Source organism: Symphalangus syndactylus, chromosome 23 (assembly GCF_028878055.3).
Source record: "Symphalangus syndactylus isolate Jambi chromosome 23, NHGRI_mSymSyn1-v2.1_pri, whole genome shotgun sequence".
Taxonomy (NCBI): Eukaryota; Metazoa; Chordata; class Mammalia; order Primates; family Hylobatidae; genus Symphalangus; species Symphalangus syndactylus.
The window spans coordinates 16,036,338-16,057,008 of record NC_072445.2 but is presented as its reverse complement, the minus strand read 5'-3'; the positions used below and the strand labels follow the sequence as shown (position 1 = coordinate 16,057,008).

Sequence of the window (20,671 nt, the reverse complement as noted above, 5' to 3'; positions counted from 1 at the left end):
CTGTAATCCCAGCTACTCAGGAGGCTAAGGCAGGAGAATTGCTTGAATCTCAGAGGTGGAGGTTGCAGTGAGCCAAGATGGTGCCACTGCACTCCAGCCTGGGCGACAGAGCAAGACTCCATCTCAAAAAAAAAAAGGCTGGGTGCAGTGGCTCACGCCCGTAATCCCAGTGCTTTGGGAGGCCAAGGTGGGTGGATCACAAGGTCAGGAGATCAAGACCATTCTGGCTAACACAGTGAAACCCCGTCTCTACTAAAAATACAAAAAATTAGCCGGGCGTGGTGGCGGACACCTGTAGTCCCAGCTACTCGGGAGGCTGAGGCAGGAGAATGATGTGAACCTGGGAGGCAGAGGTTGCAGTGAGCCGAGATCACGCCACTGCACTCCAGCCTGGGCGACAGAGCGAGACTCTGTCTCAAAAAAAAAAAAAAAATCTGGAATGGTACCCAAAGAAATTAATGCAAGGGGCTACCTGTGTTGTAGGGTGAGGGGTAAGGACAGGTGTGGGAAGGAGGCCTTTCACCGTGTACATTTTTTTCTTGAACTGTAGAAACTTGTTTATTACCCTGTTACAAAATTAAATATTCAAAAATGCTTGCTACCTTTGCTCTGTGCCCATTGCTGGAGCTAACCTTGAGCTCGCTTTCCCGGCAGGTGAAGTCCAAGACGGTGGCTCAGTGTGTGGAGTACTACTACACGTGGAAAAAGATCATGCGGCTGGGGCGGAAACACCGGACACGCCTGGCGGAAATCATCGATGATTGTGTGGTGAGTGAAGCTGCTAAGTTGTTGCTTGTGCTGGCACAGCTCCCACCCCAGGCCCAGGTTAGTAAGTAGCTGGTGTTTGGTTTGGCTTTGCTGCCAAGATAGCCAGAGGAAGGAGGTGACAACAGCCCAGCTCTCCTGCGGGATTCAGGACCTGCCCTCCTGAGTAGGTTTAGAGGAAAGGCGTCCATAGGTTTGGCCTGTAGCTCGGTGTTCAGAAACAGAGGTGAGGGCTGGTGCATGCTTCAAGGCAGCTAGGAGCCAGAAGAGTTAAACCAAGGACGGTCCCAGCCTTGGGTTTCTTGGTTTATGATTGGGTGGTGTCCTGACCCCCTGGAATATTCTTTTCTGATCTTGCCATGTCATAGATGCTACTGACCTGAGCCCATAATATGCCTCAGAAAGGGTCCCTGGGATTTTGCCACAGTCTGTAAAGCATGAGCAAGAGGAGCTTTGACCTCTAGATAGTGCCAGGAACCCTCCATCACCGAGGAACTAATTCGCTGCATGTAGACGATTCTAATCCTACATCACCATTTATCCCTGGTATTGATTTCCTTCATTAGCAGACAGTCCACAGTCAACTGCACATTAAGTAGGTACCAAAGACACAACAAGACCTAACTAGTCGCCGAACCCTGTATGTGTGGCTTTGATGATTACTATCACTTGTGATCCTTGCAATTAACTCTCCACCTTGCATCCATAGCCACGGGAAATCTCCTTTTCACACTATGTGGAGAAATTACCTACCATGTATGTGTATATAAAAATTATGTCTTATATTACTAAACTCTAGCTTGTGTCACCATCAGTGAAAGTATTGGGAATTCATGAATTATGTAAATATTTGAAATTATATTTTCATTCCCAATTGTGCCCCAGTTGTAAGGGTTAGCACATGTATGTGTGTTATTTTCTTTAACAGACAGTGAAATAGCAGTTTTCATGTGCCAGGCATTGTGTTAGGGACTTTATAAATATTGACTCATTTAATCCAATGTAATTCATTTAATACCAATTCTATGCGGTAGGAAACTGAAGCACAGAGCTTAAGTAAATTGGCCATAGTCACACAGCTGCTGAGTGTGTTGTTGAGCCTGATTCCCTTGTGTAGTTAAGAGCAGTCAGATGCAAATTTTCTTTTGTTTGTTTGAGACAGGGTCTCATTTTGTCGCCCAGGCTAGAGTGGAGTAGCATGATCATAGCTCACTATAGCCTCAACTTTCTGGGCTCAAGCAATCCTCCCACCTCAGCCACCTGAGTAGCTGGGACTACAGGCACACACCACAACGCCCCACTCATATTTTAATTTTTTGTAGAGACAACGTTTCACTGTGTTGCCCAGGCTGATCTCAGACTCCTGAGCTTAAGCAATCCTCCTGGCCTTGGCTTCCCAAAGTGCTGGGATTACAGGCTCACCCCTGTAATCTCAGGCCACTGTACCTGGCCACACATTTTCTTAAAGAAGTATAAAAACTTTGGACTTGGCCAGGCACGGTGGCTCAAGCCTGTAATCCCAGCAGTTTGGGAGGCCAAGGCGGGCAGATCACCTGAGGTCAGGAGTTTGAGACCAGCCTGGCTAACATGGTGAAACCCATTTCTTTTTTTTTTTTTTTTTTTTTGAGACGGAGTCTCGCTCTGTCGCCCAGGCTGGAGTGCAGTGGCGCAATCTCGGCTCACTGCAAGCTCCGCCTCCCGGGTTCACGCCATTCTCCTGCCTCAGCCTCTCCGAGTAGCTGGGACTACAGGCACCCGCCACCACGCCTGGCTAATTTTTTGTATTTTTTAGTAGAGACGGGGTTTCACCGTGGTCTCGATCTCCTGACCTCGTGATCCGCCCGCCTCGGCCTCCCAAAGTGCTGGGATTACAAGCGTGAGCCACCGCGCCCGGCCGGTGAAACCCATTTCTAATAAAAATACAAAAAAATTAGCCAGGTGTGGTGGCACACACCTGTAATCCCAGCTACTCGGGAGGCTGAGGCAGGAGGATCGCTTGAACCTGGGAGGCAGAAGTTGCGGTGAGCCGAGATCGCACCATTGCATTCCAGCTTGGGCAACAAGAGTGAAAGTCCATCTGAAAAAAAAAAAAATTTGGACTCATTAATGCTTCAAAGCCGATGCTTCTAACTAATAATTGAGCCTAGCTATGAAATATACATAAATACATTTATATTTGAGCCCAAATATCAGAGAAAATAGAAATCTGTAGAATAGAATGGTATTGCCATTTTTTCAATCAGAGATGGCAGTATTCTATATTCAGGATTTCTTGTGACCAGGGCTTTTGTTTGACTCATTTAAGTAGTGATGTATGATATCAGAATAGTCTTTTGCTCGTTTGTGGCCTAATGTTTTAAAAAACATGTGATCGCCCAGGAACTGTGGCTCACACCTGTAATCCCAGCACTTTGGGAGGCCACGGTAGGCAGATCACGAGGTCAGGAGATGGAGACCACCCTGGCCAACATGGTGAAACCCCATCTCTACTGAAAAATTAACCGGACATGGTAGTGCATGCCTGTAGTCCCCGCTACTCAGGAGAATTGCCTGAACCCGGGAGGCGGAGGTTGCAGTGAGCAGAAATTGCGCCACTGTACTCCAGCCTGGGCAACAGAGTGAGACTGCATCTCAAAAAAAAAAAACAAACAAAAAAAACGGTATGATCTCCAGTTCAGTCAACGAAAGCAGTTGAACTCCCACAATGTAAACAGCAATGTGTATGCAGTGCTGTGGGTAACCCGAGGATATTAAATGGCCCCTCCCTCCTCTCCCCCCACCACACAGAACATATGTCCTTGTTGGGAAGAGATAACACATGTAACTGGAAATACACCATGAACCCCAAGAGTGTTTAAAAGCAGTAAGCAGTGAGATCCAGAAAGTCTTAGATGCAGCCTTAAGGACTCTTTCACCCAGTTTCACCACTTTACAGGAAGAAAGTTGAGACCCAGAGAGAGGAAAGTGCTTGCCCCAGGTCACACAGAGCATTGCTTTCCAAATGAGTAGAAGAGACAGTAAACAAGGAAGCGCAAAGATTCCTAGCCTTGAAGACCTAGGCTTTGCTCCTAGGCTTGCTGGCCTGTAAAATGGCCAGATGATTTACGTGATTTAGAAAGTCCCTTCCAATTCTGGAATGTTCTGGGCTCTGTCAATGCCATGTTTTGGAAGAGGGGCAAAATCAGAGAATATGGTTTTCTAAGGTAAATTGGTGTATCTTAGGCTTGGGTGTTATCAAGTGCCTAGGACAGTGCCTGGCATAATACAGTCACTCAATAAATGTTTGTTAAATGAATGAGTGAATATTTTTCGAAGATAGGAGTTGCTCTGATTCATAAACATTCCTTCTGTGAATTCACTGGAGGGAGATGGAATGAACAAGGGGATGCTGAGCAGAGGAGTGACACTAACAAAGATGTTTCCACACAAGGCAGAGGCACTGTCTTGGACTGCCTGGGCTTTGAAGATGGGTAGGAAGGCCCAGGCCAGCGTGAAGCTTCAGATTAAGGAGGAGAGGGTAAGAGGGTGCCCGAGGGGCCACACCCTCTTGGGTTTGTTCACCAGGAGCCAGTATTAGGCTGGGCCAGGAGTGTCCACACCCTCATTACTTGTGAGCTTAGGGAGAGCAAAAGGCTTATGTGCAGAGATGACTCAGGCCCACAAAAAAAAAAAAAAAAAAAAAAAAAAAAACAAGAAAATCTTGATTAAAGGCCAGTATGGCAGCTCACAGCTCCTTTGTGGGCACTGTGTGCACAGTCAGCCTTCTAAGCATAGTTTGCCAAGTGGAGATGAAAAATTGGGATCATGGGGATCCTGGGGAGGGTGCGCCTGGGAGGGTGTGCAAGGCACAGTCCTAGGATGTGGTCCTACTCTTTGTCCTCGGGGCCTGCCTGGGACACCTGGGATAGCTCTCCTGATCATATATCTTCAGTGTTTTATGAAAGGGCGGGTGACCATTTCCCTCCAGATGGAACATGAAGGAACATGCTCAGGTGGTTCAGGGATTATTGAGGACTTGAGAGGGGAAAAGGAGGAGGTTTGAAAGGAATGATTGCCCTTTAGCTAAGTAGCCGGGAGGTCAACGGAGCACAGCTGCTCACTCAGCAGGGGCAGTGTGACTGCAAGCAGAGGCAGGGAGCCAAGATGGGTTCTGTTAATGAGGTGAGAGGAGAAGGTGCTGGCCACACCTTCCTGTCCCCTGCCTGTGCTCATGCTCCCCGACTCAGGACACATATATGGGGCTGGCTGTGATCAAAATTTAGCACAATTCAAGAAACCAACTGAGGCAGTTAACTGACTGTGGAAAACAGCAGTCAGGGCTCCAAGGGCAAAGGTAGAACTCACCATGATGTCAGCACAATTACCTACAGCACAGTCCATTGATGAAGGCCTTGGGAAACATCCTCCTTCCCTTTGACATTTCAAAGCAGCTGGTTCCAATAATGAGAGGTTTAGGATCTCTAAGCCATTTACAGATGGACAAACATGCACCTGTGGACATTTGCAGCCAGACCAAGGAGTGAAGAAGGTTGAGGTTTTGGAATAAGATAGGCCAGGTTTTGAATCTCAGTTCACCTTTTTTTTACCAGCTGTGTGATCTTGAGAAACTTATTTATTGGGTCAATCTCCTCATTTGTTTAAAAATGAAAAAATTTTACGGTGTTATGAGAACTAGAAATGTGTGTGTGTGTGTGTGTGTGTGTGTGAAATGCATGATTCTCAGCAGGCATTCAATATTGTCATCGTCATCATTATTATTAGTGACTAACACACAAATTTGTGTCTTTGAGCATATTTGGGTTGTTGAGCATTTGTATTCTGACTTACCAATTTCTCATAATATGAATTCCATTTGCATGCTTGAGAAATAAAAATATCCCCCTCAAGAAACTCTTATTGTGGACACTTGAGCCTTGTTAAATGTATAGCCTCCTCCCTACCACCATATTTGCCCGCCTTCTAATTTTGGAATATACTAAGTGTTTTGTTTCACAATATATCATAAAATGACCAACTTGTTGTTACAAAGTTCTACATGTTAAGATTTTTGTTCTTGTATTTTTGTATCTCTTAGTCACTCTGGTGAGCCATATGGCTTGATGATAAATCATTTTGTGATTTATAGATTGCCAATTGAAATAAAACCTATCTAAATTCCTGAGACATACATAATCATGGTACAGTGTAATTTATAATTTTGTGGCTATATGGAACATTTCTTCTAAGAATGTTTAAGCCAAACAGTGGCATTGTGAGAAAATTGTCATTATAACAAATACCATGAAACAAATGGCATTGTCATTTGTTGTGTGTAATTATTTTTAAATGCCAAACTGTAGGCCATGGGCTACTTAATGTTTGAGACCACAAAGTCCCAGTTTGACATAACATGGTTTTACCTGAAACTCTTTGGGATGGAAAGATGGTAGAGTCTTACAGGAATAAGACCGCCTAAGTGAAATCAACCTGTATGTTCTATACTAGTAAGAGGCTGGCTGCTTAGATCATAAACCACTTTGTCAAATGTCCTAGGCCTACATCAGTGTTCACTGAGGTCTTCTAACAAATGTGATCATTACTAATTAATCCTGTTTACCAATGGAAACTGAAGCCATTTCTTAAATACACCCTGTTCATACTGCATCGCAAGTATACATGTATGTGATATTAAATAAGGACAATACTGAAACAGTGAGGGGCTACTAAATGCCACATACATACTGGCATTGTCTCTCTCTCTCACACACACACCCCAAATCCAAACTGCAGAGAGGAAGCTTATGTTTTCTGGGTCCTAGGGTATCACTACTTTCAGAAATCTTTATCCCTCTTGGAAAGTCTTGCTTCTGGGCTTTAAGAATCATAGGCTCCCCAGACTTACATCACTGCCAGGGGTAGAGTAGACTGGAGCCCACATGCATTAAGTGATGAGTTATGCAGAGAGCCTGGCAGAGACAAATGACCTGCCAGGTCAGGGGCAGCTGGACATGCCTTTTCCTTCCTCGTTTATAAAACGAGAGGTCTCTTTACAGCCTATTCAGTGGCCTAGTAAATGTGAAAGCACTTTGTAAACTGTAAAATAAAAGCTGAGATGAGGCTGATTGGTCTTCAGCCCTTTTGGGGCCTGCAGGAGCCAGCAACCCTCACCCCTACCCTGGGAAGGATGGAGAGAGCAGAATAAAGTAGTTAAGCAAGGGGAGAATGAGAGCCTCCTGGATCCCTGCCCTTCCATCCCAGCACACCCAGGGCACCCACTCCAAGCTATTCCAGTAACTTACTATTCTGTTAACCTTGAGGAGGGCAGGGACCTTCTGCTTAATTCTCCACATGGCTGCTGTTCTGAAGTGGGGAGAGGGGCCGTAGAAGCAGGGGAGATCATTATTCATAGGAAATGTTTTTCTTGTTCTTTTTCATTAAATGCCTCTGGTAGGAGAAAATGAATAAATAGAAACATTGAATACACTGCTTTTTCTAAGCCCATGGTCAGAGACAAAAGGAAAAGCACATGACAAATAAAAGGGAATCTCCCCTTCCATTTTCTCTCCTTTCACTCTATTTTCTGACGAGACCAGAGTGGAGCGTCCCCTTGAGTCACGTGCTTTCCGCACCCCGCAGGTCAAATCCGGCATCTTGCATGATGTGTTATAAAGCCTCTAAAACAAATCAGCACAGGTCCTTCTTTAGTCTCTCTCCAAGGGGGATTCCACGGTATTGTTATTGCTGGAAAACCCTCTTCACCGCTGTGAGGAGACAGAGCTACTTACAGGCAGGACGCAGCCTGAGTTTTAGTCATTTTAAGATCTGATGGTCTCGAACAAGGCGGGGAATCCTTGCATGTAGAAATTGCTCCTCTCTGTCCCACCGTATCTTTATATAAGTGATGAGGGGTCCCAAAGTGGGGCAGGGGACTTACTTCCTTGACCTCAAAGTCCTAAGCGTCCGGAGACCAACCTTTTGAGGATCTAACAGGCTCTGTCCGCCATTCCTTATGCAGAAAGAAAGGAACACAGCACCCGCATCCAGCCCCTCTCTCCTCTGTTGATCTGTGAGTTCTGTTCATCACTAAGAATGCCATTTGGGGACTTTCCCCTCTTGCTTTTATTACCTTAACACTAGACAAGTGAAGAAGAAGAAGAGTTAGAGGAGGAGGAGGAGGACCCGGAAGAAGATAGGAAATCCACAAAAGAAGAAGAGAGTGAGGTGCCGAAGTCCCCGGAGCCACCACCCGTCCCCGTCCTGGCTCCCACGGAGGGGCCGCCCCTGCAGGCCCTGGGCCAGCCCTCAGGCTCCTTCATCTGTGAAATGCCCAACTGTGGGGCTGTAAGTGTGTCTGTGTCTTCTGGGGATCTGGGACAAGCGAGAGCCATATAGCTGTGCCTGGCTTTAAGAGATGATGCGTTTTCAAGAGTGCTCTTCCAACAATCACAGTTTGGCAGAGGGTGTTCCATGTTGCCATTGTTTTCTTCTTCATTTGGCCAACAGGTATTTACAGAGTGTGTGTTCTGTGTCAAGCACGATGCTGCGTGTTGGAGGACACAGAGAAGGCCCCCTTGCCCAGGAGTATGTGATTCCAAGCTCTGCAGTGAGAGTGGCCTCCAAAACATACATTCCACATTTCCTGGAGCCTCTGCACTCCCCTGGGCTGTGTGTCACACAAGCTTGTGCCCTGTCAACATGCATTTAAATGTACTAGGAAAGCCTGCTGACAAAGATCATCCTTTTATGACATAATTACTTGCCTTACCCCCTGCAATTTTACCTATTTAGAAGATTTTGCATTTCACATTTCATAAAGTGTTACTAATTGAAATGTCACTAATTTAAAATTGAGAACACTGTTACAAAGATTTAACTAAAGTTTATCTTTGTACTCTGTGGTGGAGAAAAAAAGATTTACTAAAAGTAAATTAATCATATAAACAGTCTGAAAGGGAGTGTGTGTAAATACAGAGGCTACTAATTTTCAAGAATGTTAGAAGCATAATTTAGCTAAAATAAAACAAGTTCACCATTTGGTCATTCTTAGCACTAAAGAAAGACCTTACAGTATCTGTGCTGGCCTTGTCTAAGGCTCCATGTGTATTTTAAAGGATATTTTTAAAGGTTATTTCTCAATCTCCCACTGGTCCGCCACTAGTCTGAATTGGTGAGCTTTTTCCAAATCAGGTTTCTTAAGGCCAGGCACACCTGTATAGGCAAGTTCTAGAGGGATTACCCCTCAAAATAATGTTGCCCCTTCCGGAGGAAGCCCATTTTCCTCAAGTCAGTGTGCTTGTCTTTGCTCGTACATGATATAGGACAGTGCTGTTCTCCAGAGTGTACTGAATACTGCTTATTAAGCCTATCACTTAGATGGAGAAAGCAACAGTCTTTAAAATATTTAGATCCTAAAGCAGAAATTCGTTTGATTTGCATTTAAGAAAAAATGAAAATAGAAAACAAAAAAGATATATACATTTTGCATTCACTCTGAAGAGAACAGAAGAGATTGCTGGCTTGTTTTCCATCTTTGATGTTTAATGACCTGGCCATTTTGTATAGAGTGTTCAGTGCAGCATGATTATGACAATGACTTTAAGTGATGGTATTTCTTGGTGAATTTGTTCAGAAATTAGATGCCTCCTCAAATCATAGCTCTATGTACAGTAAGTTGTGTACCAAATGAGAAGTTATCTTTTACTTTTTCCCATCAAATGCTCAGCAAGGTAGATATTTTTCTGTTCCAATTTTTCTGTACATAAGAAAAAAGATATTTTTAAATGACTTTTAGAAATCACAGTGGAAAAGCATGCTGGTTTTATTTTATTCCTTGCCTAACAGTGGAGGCTTTGGTTGCTAAGTCAGCAATAGGTTTTTTCCTATGTAAGAAAATAAACAGAACTTGGCCAAGCACGGTGGCTCACACCTGTAATCCCAGCACTTTGGGAGGCTGAGGCAGGTGGATCACAAGGTCAAGAGATGAAGACCATCCTGGCCAACATGGTGAAACCCCGTCTCTACTAAAAATACAAAACTTAGCTGGGTGTGGTGGTGTGTGCCTGTAGTCCCAGCTACTCGGGAGGCTGAGGCAGGAGAATCGCTTAAACCCGGGAGGCAGAGGTTGCGGTGAACTGAGATCATGCCACTGCACTCCAGCCTGGTGACAGAGTGAGACTCCATCTGAAAAAAAACAAGCAAACAAACAAACAAAAAAAACAGAGATCATAAACTTAACACAGCAACTACTACAGCTAGGTAGCCCAGTAGGTACTTCCCTTAGCTGATGAGTTTAACAAGCTGGAAGCCAGGACTCTTCGGATTCAGAGATATGGATTTACATCCCTTTATAGCAGTGGTTCTGAACTGGGGATGATTTATTCCCCAAGAACATTTGGCAATGTCTGGAATTTGTCATAACTTCTGTCATAAATGCGGAGGTGCTACTAGCATCTGGTAGGGCCAGAGATGCTGCTAAACATCCTATACAACAGAGCCCCCACCCATCACAACAAAGAATTATCCAGCCCAAAGTGATAGTAGTGCTGATGTTAAGAAACCCAGCTTTATGGCAGGATTTTAAAATTCTGCCAAGATCCTTCCTCTTTTTATCATTCTGTATTAAAATTTGGGGGCCTTAAACATTGCTTCAACAATGGGCTACTGATTAAGGCTATCTATAATGTAGAATATGTCAGAAAACCTAGTCATTGTCTTTTAAACTGGATTCCTTAGGGTGCTAGGGTTTCCTCAGGGTAGACAGAGCTGAGCAAACAGGCCCAATTCTGGGGTGCTGTCTCCTTTCTAGCCAGAGCACCTCTGCTTTTAACTTGAGCCTGAGTTTTTTGAGTAAGACCTGATTTCCTAAAAAAGAAGGAGGGAGGGAAAGAGGAAGGAAGAAAAATAGGAGGGAGAGAAGGAGATAGTTACCAGCTTTAAAAAAGTTTGAGGCTGGGCGTGGTGGCTCACACCTGTAATCCCAGCAATTTGGGAGGCCAAGGCGGGTGGATCACGAGGTCAGGAGATTGAGACCATCCTGACTAACACGGTGAAACCCTGTCTCTACTAAAAATACAAAAAATTAGCCTGGCGTGGTGGCGGGCGCCTATAGTCCCAGCTACTCGGGAGGCTGAGGCAGGAGAATGGTGTGAACCTGGGAGGCGGAGCTTGCAGTGAGCCGAGATCGTGCCACCGCACTTCAGCCTGGGCGACAGAGCGAGACTCCGTCTCAAAAAAAAAAAAAAAAAAAAAAAAAGTTTGAAAGCTGGCCCAGCCCCCTCATTCTTCAGATGGAAAAAAATAAAGTATACAGAAGGGAAATGGCCCAACAGCTTTAGTTATAGTAGAGCTGGGTCCAAACCCCTGACGTCTTGACTTCTAGACAGTAGCTTTATTCTTTATCCTGTGCCACGTCGCTTCTTCTCTTCTGATTGTAGCAGTGATGAGGTTTTGATTGGCACAGGATTTGTGGTTGTGATATTTGATGTTTACCTTTTGTAGCATATGCCCAAAGTTTGTTTATATAAAACCCTTGTGCCCTGTCATTAGACAGTTTCAAGTATTCCATGTTTACCACTGAGTAACTAATAACCCTAATTTCCTTTTCAGGACTGTAGATGTCATGTCACTCCCTTTCTTCCCCAGGTGTTCAGCTCCCGACAGGCACTGAATGGCCATGCCCGCATCCACGGGGGCACCAACCAGGTGACCAAGGCCCGCGGTGCCGTTCCCTCTGGGAAGCAGAAACCTGGTGGCACCCAGAGTGGGTACTGTTCGGTGAAGAGCTCACCCTCTCACAGCACCACCAGCGGCGAGACAGACCCCACCACCATCTTCCCCTGCAAGGAGTGTGGCAAGTAGGTGCAGGGGACCGGGGACTGAATCTGAGTTCATGATGGATAGTCGCTTTATGGGAGCTGGGCCAGGATGGCCTGAGGGTTCTTCAATCAGAAAAAAGAACTTAGACCTCAAAACTCTTCTTCATATCATCTTTGGGATGGGTATGTAGTCCTTGTTGCAGACTCAGAATATGGCCATTCTGTTATCTTAAAGCCTTGTAAGGATGGATATCTTCAGAGAGTGAACCTCTGAGTTAACAAAACTTCACTCTTTCCCAGGAATGGCAGGTGGGACTCTGGTTCCCACTCCTTCCCTTCACACCCAAGCTGTGTTCACTAGCATTACTCTGTTTGGATTCCCGCTGAATGATTTGAGAATGGCTCTAGAACACCTAATCAGGAACTCTCTGTAACACAGATGGCTCATACAGGGTAATCCTACTACCTTCGCTTACTTCTGTGACTAAGGCAGACATCACTAATCAATCACCACACTTTGCTATCACTTTAAGACAAAGCCTCAATTACTTTTCATTATCACGCTTCAAGCTGCACAACCAATTAATCAGAGTTGACACATGAAATAAAACCTATTTGTTATCCTCCCCTTTTAGGTATAATTTAAAAAAAAACAACAACTAAAGGAAAAAAGTAACATGAGATAGTAATTATAATAGCTAACATTTACTGAGCACTTACTTTGTTACATGCTTTATGTGTATGAGCTCACTTAATCCTTACATAGAAACTCCATGTGATACAGGTACTGCTTTCTTATCTTTGTTTTACAAATAAGGGTTTAAAAATTAGGTAAAATGAAGCCGGGCGCGGTGGCTCACGCTTGTAATCCCAGCACTTTGGGAGGCCGAGGCGGGCGGATCACGAGGTCAGGAGATCGAGACCAAGGTGAAACCCTGTCTCTACTAAAAATACAAAAAATTAGCCGGGCGTGGTGGCGGACGCCTGTAGTCCCAGCTACTCGGAGAGGCTGAGGCAGGAGAATGGCGTGAACCCGGGAGGCGGAGCTTGCAGTGAGCCGAGATCGCGCCACTGCACTCCAGCCTGGGTGAAAGAGCGAGACTCCGTCTCAAAAAAAAAAAAAAAAAAAAAAAAAAATTAGGTAAAATGACTTGACATAAGTCACAGTGCCAGTAAAGAGCAGAACTGAGATTTGAACCCAGTTTTGTCCGAATGCAGACCTGGGCTTCTGACCACTCCTCTGTCCTTTTGGTTTACTTTGTTTTTTGCTTTAGGTAGAAAATGCCATTGATGGTAAGATGGGTGATTCCCTCCCACAGCCTCCAGTAGAGAATTCCAGTGTACTTCTCAATGAGTCCACCTGCCTGGAAGGGTACTACATTGTTACGAATTACATCCTTTAGGAGCCTTGCTGAGTTCCTCTTCCCATAATTCCTAGTGCCTCAAGCATGAAAAGGAGTATTACCTGGGAGAGATGTTGCCCCAGTGGTTTCTGAAACTCTACCAGGAAAACATCCCTAGTTACATAAGCAAGGCCAGGTGGGACCTCTGCTTGTACATCCTCATAGAGTAGAGCAGGCAACTTAATAGTAACTGCTGTTCATCAGGTACTAACTATGTGCCTGGCACTGTTTTAAAGGATTCTTTACACGTTTTAGTCTGTTTTGTGTTGCTACAACAGAATATCACTGACTGGATAATTTATAAAGAAAATAAATTTATTTTTTATAGTTCTGGAGGCTGGGAAGTTCAAGGTCAAGGGGCCTGCATCTGGCAAGGGCCTTCTTGCTAAGTCATCCCATTGTGGAAGGGCAAAGAGAGGGGAGAGAGAGCAAGAGGTTGAACTTTCAGCCTCATACCCTATTATAATCGGCATGAATCCATTCATGAGGGTGAGGCCCTCGTCACTGAAACACCTCCCATTAGGCCACATCTTCCAACACAGCTGCATTAGGGATTCAGTTTTCAACATGTGCTGTTTGGGGGACACATTCAACCCATAGCACATGTACTGATTAATCTTTAAAATACCCCTGTGAGGCAGGTACTTTTAGGAGCTTCTTTTTTACAGGAAACTGAGGCACAGAAAAGTGAAGCCCCTGTTGCAGTTCACAGCAAGCAGCCTAGTGGGGATTCACACCATGCAGGCTGGCCTGGCCTTGTGCTCCTGGCTCTATGCCATGCTGCCTCTGATTAAGCCCAGCTTGATGGCACCCACCAAAGTGAACTGGAACTAGCAGATCACTTCCCCCCATGAAGCACAGGGATGGGAGACATGGGATTCGGTTTGGGTCTCCTCCACACCTTGCTGTCCTTCCAAGATGGCCATGATGTCATTTTAACATCACCACCCACCACACACTGGTGCACCATGGAAGAAATGGGCCCCTGGATTGATCTTAAGGCTTTTTTAATTGAAATAATGATGGAACCACCCTCAGCTGACTCTCAGTGATCTCCCACTTATTTGTCCTGGAGTGGCAGCATCAGGGTATCAGGATCTTGCCAGTTTTCCCCTAGAGGAACCAGCACCTCCCGCTCATTAGGCTCAAACAGGCTACAACTCTACATTCCACCAGGTGGAGACAGAGGATGATTTAACGAAAAAAAATCAGTCATGTTTCCTGGCCATGTCTCAGTGGCATCTATTAAATGTTTTTTTTTTTTTTTTGGAGTCTTAGTTGCTTGGGAACTTTTTCTACCAGAAATCCAGTTGTGATTTCATGGAAAATCCAAATGGTTTCTGTGGCTTTTCCTAACTCAAAATAACATTAGGCAAATGTTCACAAAATACCTCTTAGAGCTGCTGAAATTATGTTTGTTACATTTAACCATTTTCAATGTGTCCAAGCAGAATTGTGATTTATCAGCCCTGTTGGACTCAGGCCTTAGAAACCAGGTGTTTTGTGTGTGTGTTTTTGTTTTGTTTTGTTTTTTCCTTCACGAGCTCAGGAGTGACTAAAGAGTATTATGCCACCCCCTCTCCATAAACAGTCTCACACCCGGGCACAGTTCTTCTGAAAAAGGTCCAGATAGTTAATATTTGAGGTTTTGTGGGCCGTTTACTGTCTTTATCATAACTGCTCAGCTTTGCCACTGCAGCACAGAAACGGCCATCAACATTACATAAACAGACATGGCTATGTGCCAATAAAACTTTATTCCCAAAAACAGTCAGGAGTTGGCCCACTGACCATAGTTTGCAGACCTCTCATCTAAAGAATTAACCCCAGCAATATATCCTTTTATCCCAGGGTTTCTCAACCTCAGCACTATTGGCATTTCGAGTCTGCTAATTCCTTGCTTGGGGAAGAGGGAGTGTCCTCTGTGTTGTAGGATATGTAGCCATTATGATAATATCATGGCCACAAAGCAGGGGCCTTAAGTGAAAGAGAGTAGTAGATGCAGCTCAGAAGTCAAGTACAATAAAGACAGGGGCCACTGAATTTGGCCACACAGATGACCTCGAGAAGAGCAATTGGGTTGACAGGGAAGGGACAACAGTCCACTTGGAGAGGAAGGAGGAGAGAAAAAAGAGATCCACCAAGTGCGTGTGGGCAGACCCTTCAAGAATTTTGACGATGGGTTGGGCGCAGTGGTTCACACATGTAATCACAACACTTTGGGAGGCCAAGGTGGGAGGATCACTTGAGGCCAGGAGTTTGAGGTCAGCGTGGGCAACATAGCAAGACTCCATCTCTACAAAATATTTTAAAATTAGCCAGGCATGGTGGTATGTGCCTGTAGTCCTAGCTAATCGAGAGGCTGAGGTGGGAGGATCACTTGAGCCCAGGAGTTCAAGGTTATGGTAAGCTGTGATCACACCACTGCACTCCAGCCTGGGCAACAGAGAGACACCCTGTCTCTATCAAAAAAAAAAAAAAAAAAACCCCAACAACTTTCGACTGTGGAGGAACAGGGACAGAGGCCAGAGGCAGATGGTGGGTTGTTTCATGATGGGGACCATCAGGGCTTGTTAGCGTGATTTAGAAGATTCTCCAGTGGAGAGGGCATGGTCAGTGATGAGGAGAAGGGGGAGGCTGAAGGAGGAGAAAGGGCCTGTGCTCCAGACTCCAGGTGGACAGGAGGCCTTTGAGAATTCCTCCTCCATTGTCACAGGAAGGAAGCCTGAGGCACAGTCTGTGTGTTCTGTCCCCATCCCTTTCCTTGTAATGCTTGGAGAGGAAGGAAGAGAGGTGACAGGTCACAGAGGAAGGAGGTCCTAGAAGCCGAGCAGCCAGGGACTCTGTCAGACCACACACCCCCATTCCCCGTAGGACACCTGGATTTCCAAGAACTCAGATCTCCTTCTAAATTCTACACACCTCTCTTTCTTTATTTTTAGAGTCTTCTTCAAGATCAAAAGCCGAAATGCGCACATGAAAACTCACAGGCAGCAGGAGGAACAGCAGAGGCAAAAGGCTCAGAAGGCGGCTTTTGCAGCTGAGATGGCAGCCACAATTGAGAGGACTACGGGGCCCGTGGGGGCACCAGGGCTGCTGCCCCTGGACCAGCTGAGTCTGATCAAACCCATCAAGGACGTGGACATCCTCGACGACGACGTCGTCCAGCAGTTGGGAGGTGTCATGGAAGAGGCTGAAGTTGTGGACACCGATCTTCTCTTGGATGATCAAGATTCAGTCTTGCTTCAGGGTGACGCAGAACTATAAAGCCCTGTGTGTCACTTAGAGACAGTGAAAACCCACGGCCTCCATCTTCATTAATCAGGAAACCTGGACTGCCTGCTTGTTTTGTAACCCTTTTAAACTACCTGTTTTAAAAGTGGTCATTTTATTCAGGTTTAGAAAAAAAATCCCATTTCTTTTCCTTTTATTTAAAAAAAAATTGTTTTTGTGGGGGGTTGGGGGAATAAATAATTGGCACAACTATCTTTAAGAGGTGTTTCATCTGGGCTACCTTCTCATGAAATCATTCCCGGTAGGGACTGAAGCTGACCTTCATGTTCCATTGCATTCAGATGTCAACCATCCCGGTTGCCTTTTATCCCAAAGCTTGCTGTGAGTGTGTGTGTGTGAGAGGCAGGCGACCCTCTTAGTACTGGGGTCTTGGGCCAACTTTTCCCATCAAGCGTTATTTTGATTCTGTTCTGACCTCATTCCATAGTTTGCAGTGAGCATGGCATCTTTGCCTGGAGATACTGTGCTAGGGGCAGCTTTCCATGGGCAAAGCCAGCCCTCGTGTTACACGGCTCTCCTCCAGCTCACACGACATGTGAGGAGATGACCAGATGTGAAAACAGGTTTCCCCTGTGTTGCCCGGCATCCTTTGGCCCGATCGCAGGAATGGAGCACTGTATAATTTTAGGCTTTCATTCCCAGCAGTGTTTACTGAGGACGTGCTTTTCTAGAGCAGGTGTGTCCTGTCCTCTTCCATGTTCCCTGGGGGCTGGTCAGCTCCAAGTTGTGGGTGGCAGAGCTGTGTTTCAGCGTGAACTGACTAGAGACCCATCTGGAGGCAAATATTAAGTTGCCAGGACTGCTTTCACTTTAGGGTGATTGAAGGACACATATTGAAGCACCTAGAATGCCAGAAACTGTTCTATTGCCCAAAAAACAAATCAGAAAAGCCTATTCTTTTTTGCAACACTGTTAATGATTAGTGGAGTTCTGAAATTACTTTGTGTCACTTGGAAGTACTGTGAAACCGCATTCCCTGGGATTTTGCTGTAATTCATATCTGCTGGACTGAAGTTTACCTTGAAGTTAGCTATAAAAAATAGTTTTCTAACACATATGGTAGCAAATACAAGACAAATAGCATTGAAGGCCAACAAAAATGGCTTCAGATACACCTTAGCTGTAATGTTTGCATTCAAACAATGAATGTATTCATTACAAGTCACTTACCAAAGCACTTCTAGACTTCTCCAACCTCCATGACTTTGCTTCCTCCTGTCCCTGTCAGCAGGGTTGCTGTTTGTACTTGAAGGTAATAAACCTGTAATCCTTCAAAAATGCCATTTAGCCCCAGGCTTCTGAGCTGAGTCAGACTGACCCATCCCACCGTTAGGGCAAAAGTCAGGCTGGGACACAGCGCCAGTACAGAGAGGATCCTGCTTCACGCAACTCCCCTTTCGGAGTTAATGCAGCGTGATTTCCTGGGCCAGTGTTTCAGGCATCGCCCACCCCAGGTATGCTGGTTCCCAGCTCCACATAGGTGTGCCTATCACGCTGGGCCACTTTGCTGACAACATTCATACCTTGACATGAGAGAGAATATCAGCAGAAGCATGAGAGTAGGACCTGACATCTTTGACTCTGCAAAAGCATTTAGCACACACTCATGGAGGGGATCCGGCTGTGAGACACAGCAGCCCCACACAGGCAGTGGTCTCTGAACTTCAGGAAAGCCATGGACAGAAGAAAAAATAAAATTCTTTTCCGTCATTCTATTTTCAAAGAAGAGGTCTTGGCGTTTTCCTGCATCTTTTGTTTAGAGAGAAAAAAAAAAAGTTTCATTTGCTGCCATTTCAGAAACGTTATGCTATCCTGTTCTATCCAAGCAGTTGTGAGTCAAGAACTGCCTGGGCAGTGTGCATCAACTTTGTGGCCGAACCGTTACAGCTGCCATATCCTTGGCTGATCGTCTCTCCCGGGGACCACTGCCCTCCACTTAGTGTCTCAGGGTGAGCCTAGAAGGGTGCTGCTATTGGGTCTGTGGAAGCTTATCTATCAAAGGAGCAAACATCCAGAAAAGTGTTTATAAAGCAAATGTATCGCCTCTGTTTAGAGGTTTGCCCAGCTGTTCCAGTTTTAAACATTAAAAAATAAACTCAGTTGCCATGGCAAAAATAGAATGCACAGCTTACTTATAATTTTCCATGCAGTATAGCATAAGGATTTTTGACTTGAAACAACCAAAGAACTCCTCCTTAACGAGACAGTTCAAATTCCTGAATTAGTATTTCTTGACTATCAACTTAAAGAATGGACTTCCTAGTACAATGTTGCACTTATTTTTTTTTTTTCTGAAATAATTCTGCCTGCATGTATGTGTTGTGTTTTAGCTTCTCCCCTTACCCCACCCCAAAGAACTTTTCTTCCCAATGGTTAATGTCTCAACTCGGTTACTGTTTACTATCAGATGGTTTTTCATTAGTGAATTTAGACCTCTTTGAGAAAGCTTGTATATAAAAAGTTAACAGATATATTTTATGGAAAAACCCATCTTATTTTCAAATATATTTAACTGCTGTTATATTTTATTAGAGGAAGGTTGTAAATATTTTCTAGGAGTTCTATTGTAAAGAAAAGTATTTTTGAAAAAAATTAATGTAATAAAAAGGAAAACATTTTTAAATAGTGGTTGTGATTGCTTCCTGTTCTGGCTTCGTTATGTTCTATTCTCAGCAGATGAATTGCATGCCTTCCATATCAGGATGTAATTTATTCAGGTTTGCACTATTATAAGTTGACATCATAATATCTAGTGTGCTTAACTGTATTTTCCTGGAATGCAAGTCCCTTGGTCCATATTAAAGCACTATGTATAGCATATTCATAATTTTTCTTTTGTAATGTGTGTATTTTTAATAAGGATTTTATGTAACATTTTGGCAACAAGAGGACAGTATTTTCTAGTGAATTTTATAATAACATTTTGCTAAAAATGTTTCTTCCTAGGTCAGTTTTTGTTAAGGTGAACCAAAAGTCTTATTTTACCAGGGGTTTAAAAAAAGTTTGAAGCTTGAAAGCAAAGTTATATTTAAACATCATATGTAACAAATAAATAAAGATGTTTTATAGACTTGTCCTAAAAAGGTGCATTCCTTAAAAAAAAAAAAAAAAAAGAAAGAAAGAAACTGGGGCATTCTAGATTGTTTCCCCTCCAAGTGATAAGCTTTTTTTTTTTTCTTAATTATCACAATGCTTCTTCAGAAAGGGAACCAGGGAATTTTTATTTAACACATTCTAATCATTAGCCTTCTCAGAAAGTTATTACAGTTCCTATAGGTGGGCATTCATCAAATGGAGATGTAACCAAATAGACACTGTCATATTTATTTGTGAAAACCTGATTCAATATTGCATCAGCTGCTCTGAAAATAAAATATTAATCTTTTGCGTTTCATTTGGCTTAAATACTTCTTCTTTCTAGCCACTGCTATGACTTCTCAATGCTGGATAAATGATAGTTTACCTGTTAATTGGTTTCTGTAGATAACAAGTTTAAGTCTGCTGATCAAATTTAATGACCATTATTAAAGTGTCCCCCGACTCCGGAGACCAGGACATACATTTCTGCTATTCAAGCAGTGGATGAACCACTTGGGGACTTGGTGGTCTCTAAACCTTTGACTCAAACTGTGATTCAAGGGAGCACACTGTGACACACAGGTGTCTTACACTAAATCCTCCACAAAGTCTGAAGTCCACCCCGATTTATTTGCATTTTAAATCTGAATTTCCAAATTTGAGTAAATTTACTTTTTTTTTTTTTTTTTTTTTAACAGTCTTGCTTTGTTCCCCAGCCTGGAGTGCAGTGGCACAATCTCGGCTCACTGAAGCCTCCACTCCCGGGTTCAAACAATTCTCACGGGTCAGCCTCCTCTAAGTCCACCCCGATTTATTTGCATTTTAAATCTGCATTTTCAAATTTGAGTAAGTATGTTTACTTTTTTTTTTTGAGACAGCCTTGCTTTGTTCCCCAGCCTGGAGTGCAGTGGCACAACCTCAGCTCACTGAAGCCTCCACTCCTGGGTTCAAGCAGTTCTCATGGGTCAGCCTCTCAAGTAGCTGGGACTGTACAGGTCATGCACTACCACGCCTGGCTAATTTTTGTATTTTATTAGAGGTGAGGTTTCGCCATGTTAGCCAGGCTGGTCTCGAACTCCTGGCCTCAAGCGATCCATCCGAGGCCCGCCTCGGCCTCCTAAAGTGCTGAGATTACAGGTGTGAGCCACTGCACCTGGCTGTATGTTTCCTTTTTTTTTTTTTTTTTTGAGATGGAGTCTCCCTCTGTCACCCAGGCTGGAGTGCAGTGGTATGATCTCAGCTCACTGCAAGCTCCGCCTCCCGGTTGACGCCATTCTCCTGCCTCAGCCTCCCAAGTAGCTGGGACTACAGGTGCCTGCCACCACCCCCCGCTAATTT

The 20,671-nt window shown here is 44.4% G+C and overlaps 1 protein-coding gene across 45 annotated transcripts in view; it reads left to right on the top strand.

Annotated features, from left to right (window-relative positions):
• Positions 1-19,649, top strand: part of TRERF1 (transcriptional regulating factor 1) — a 292,890-nt gene extending 273,241 nt beyond the window's left edge. For 22 of the 45 annotated variants that reach the window (XM_055264111.2, XM_063633054.1, XM_055264108.2 and 19 more), the window contains 4 exons: positions 655-768; positions 7,882-8,085; positions 11,350-11,597; positions 15,904-19,649. In XM_055264111.2, the coding sequence (XP_055120086.2) occupies positions 655-768; positions 7,882-8,085; positions 11,350-11,597; positions 15,904-16,228 (891 nt within the window). In that variant the 3' untranslated portion in view covers positions 16,229-19,649. The remainder of the gene's footprint in view (positions 1-654; positions 769-7,881; positions 8,086-11,349; positions 11,598-15,903) is intronic. The other 23 variants (XM_063633061.1, XM_063633067.1, XM_063633077.1 and 20 more) reach the window with 2 other exon arrangements.
• Positions 19,650-20,671: the final 1,022 nt, after the last annotated feature.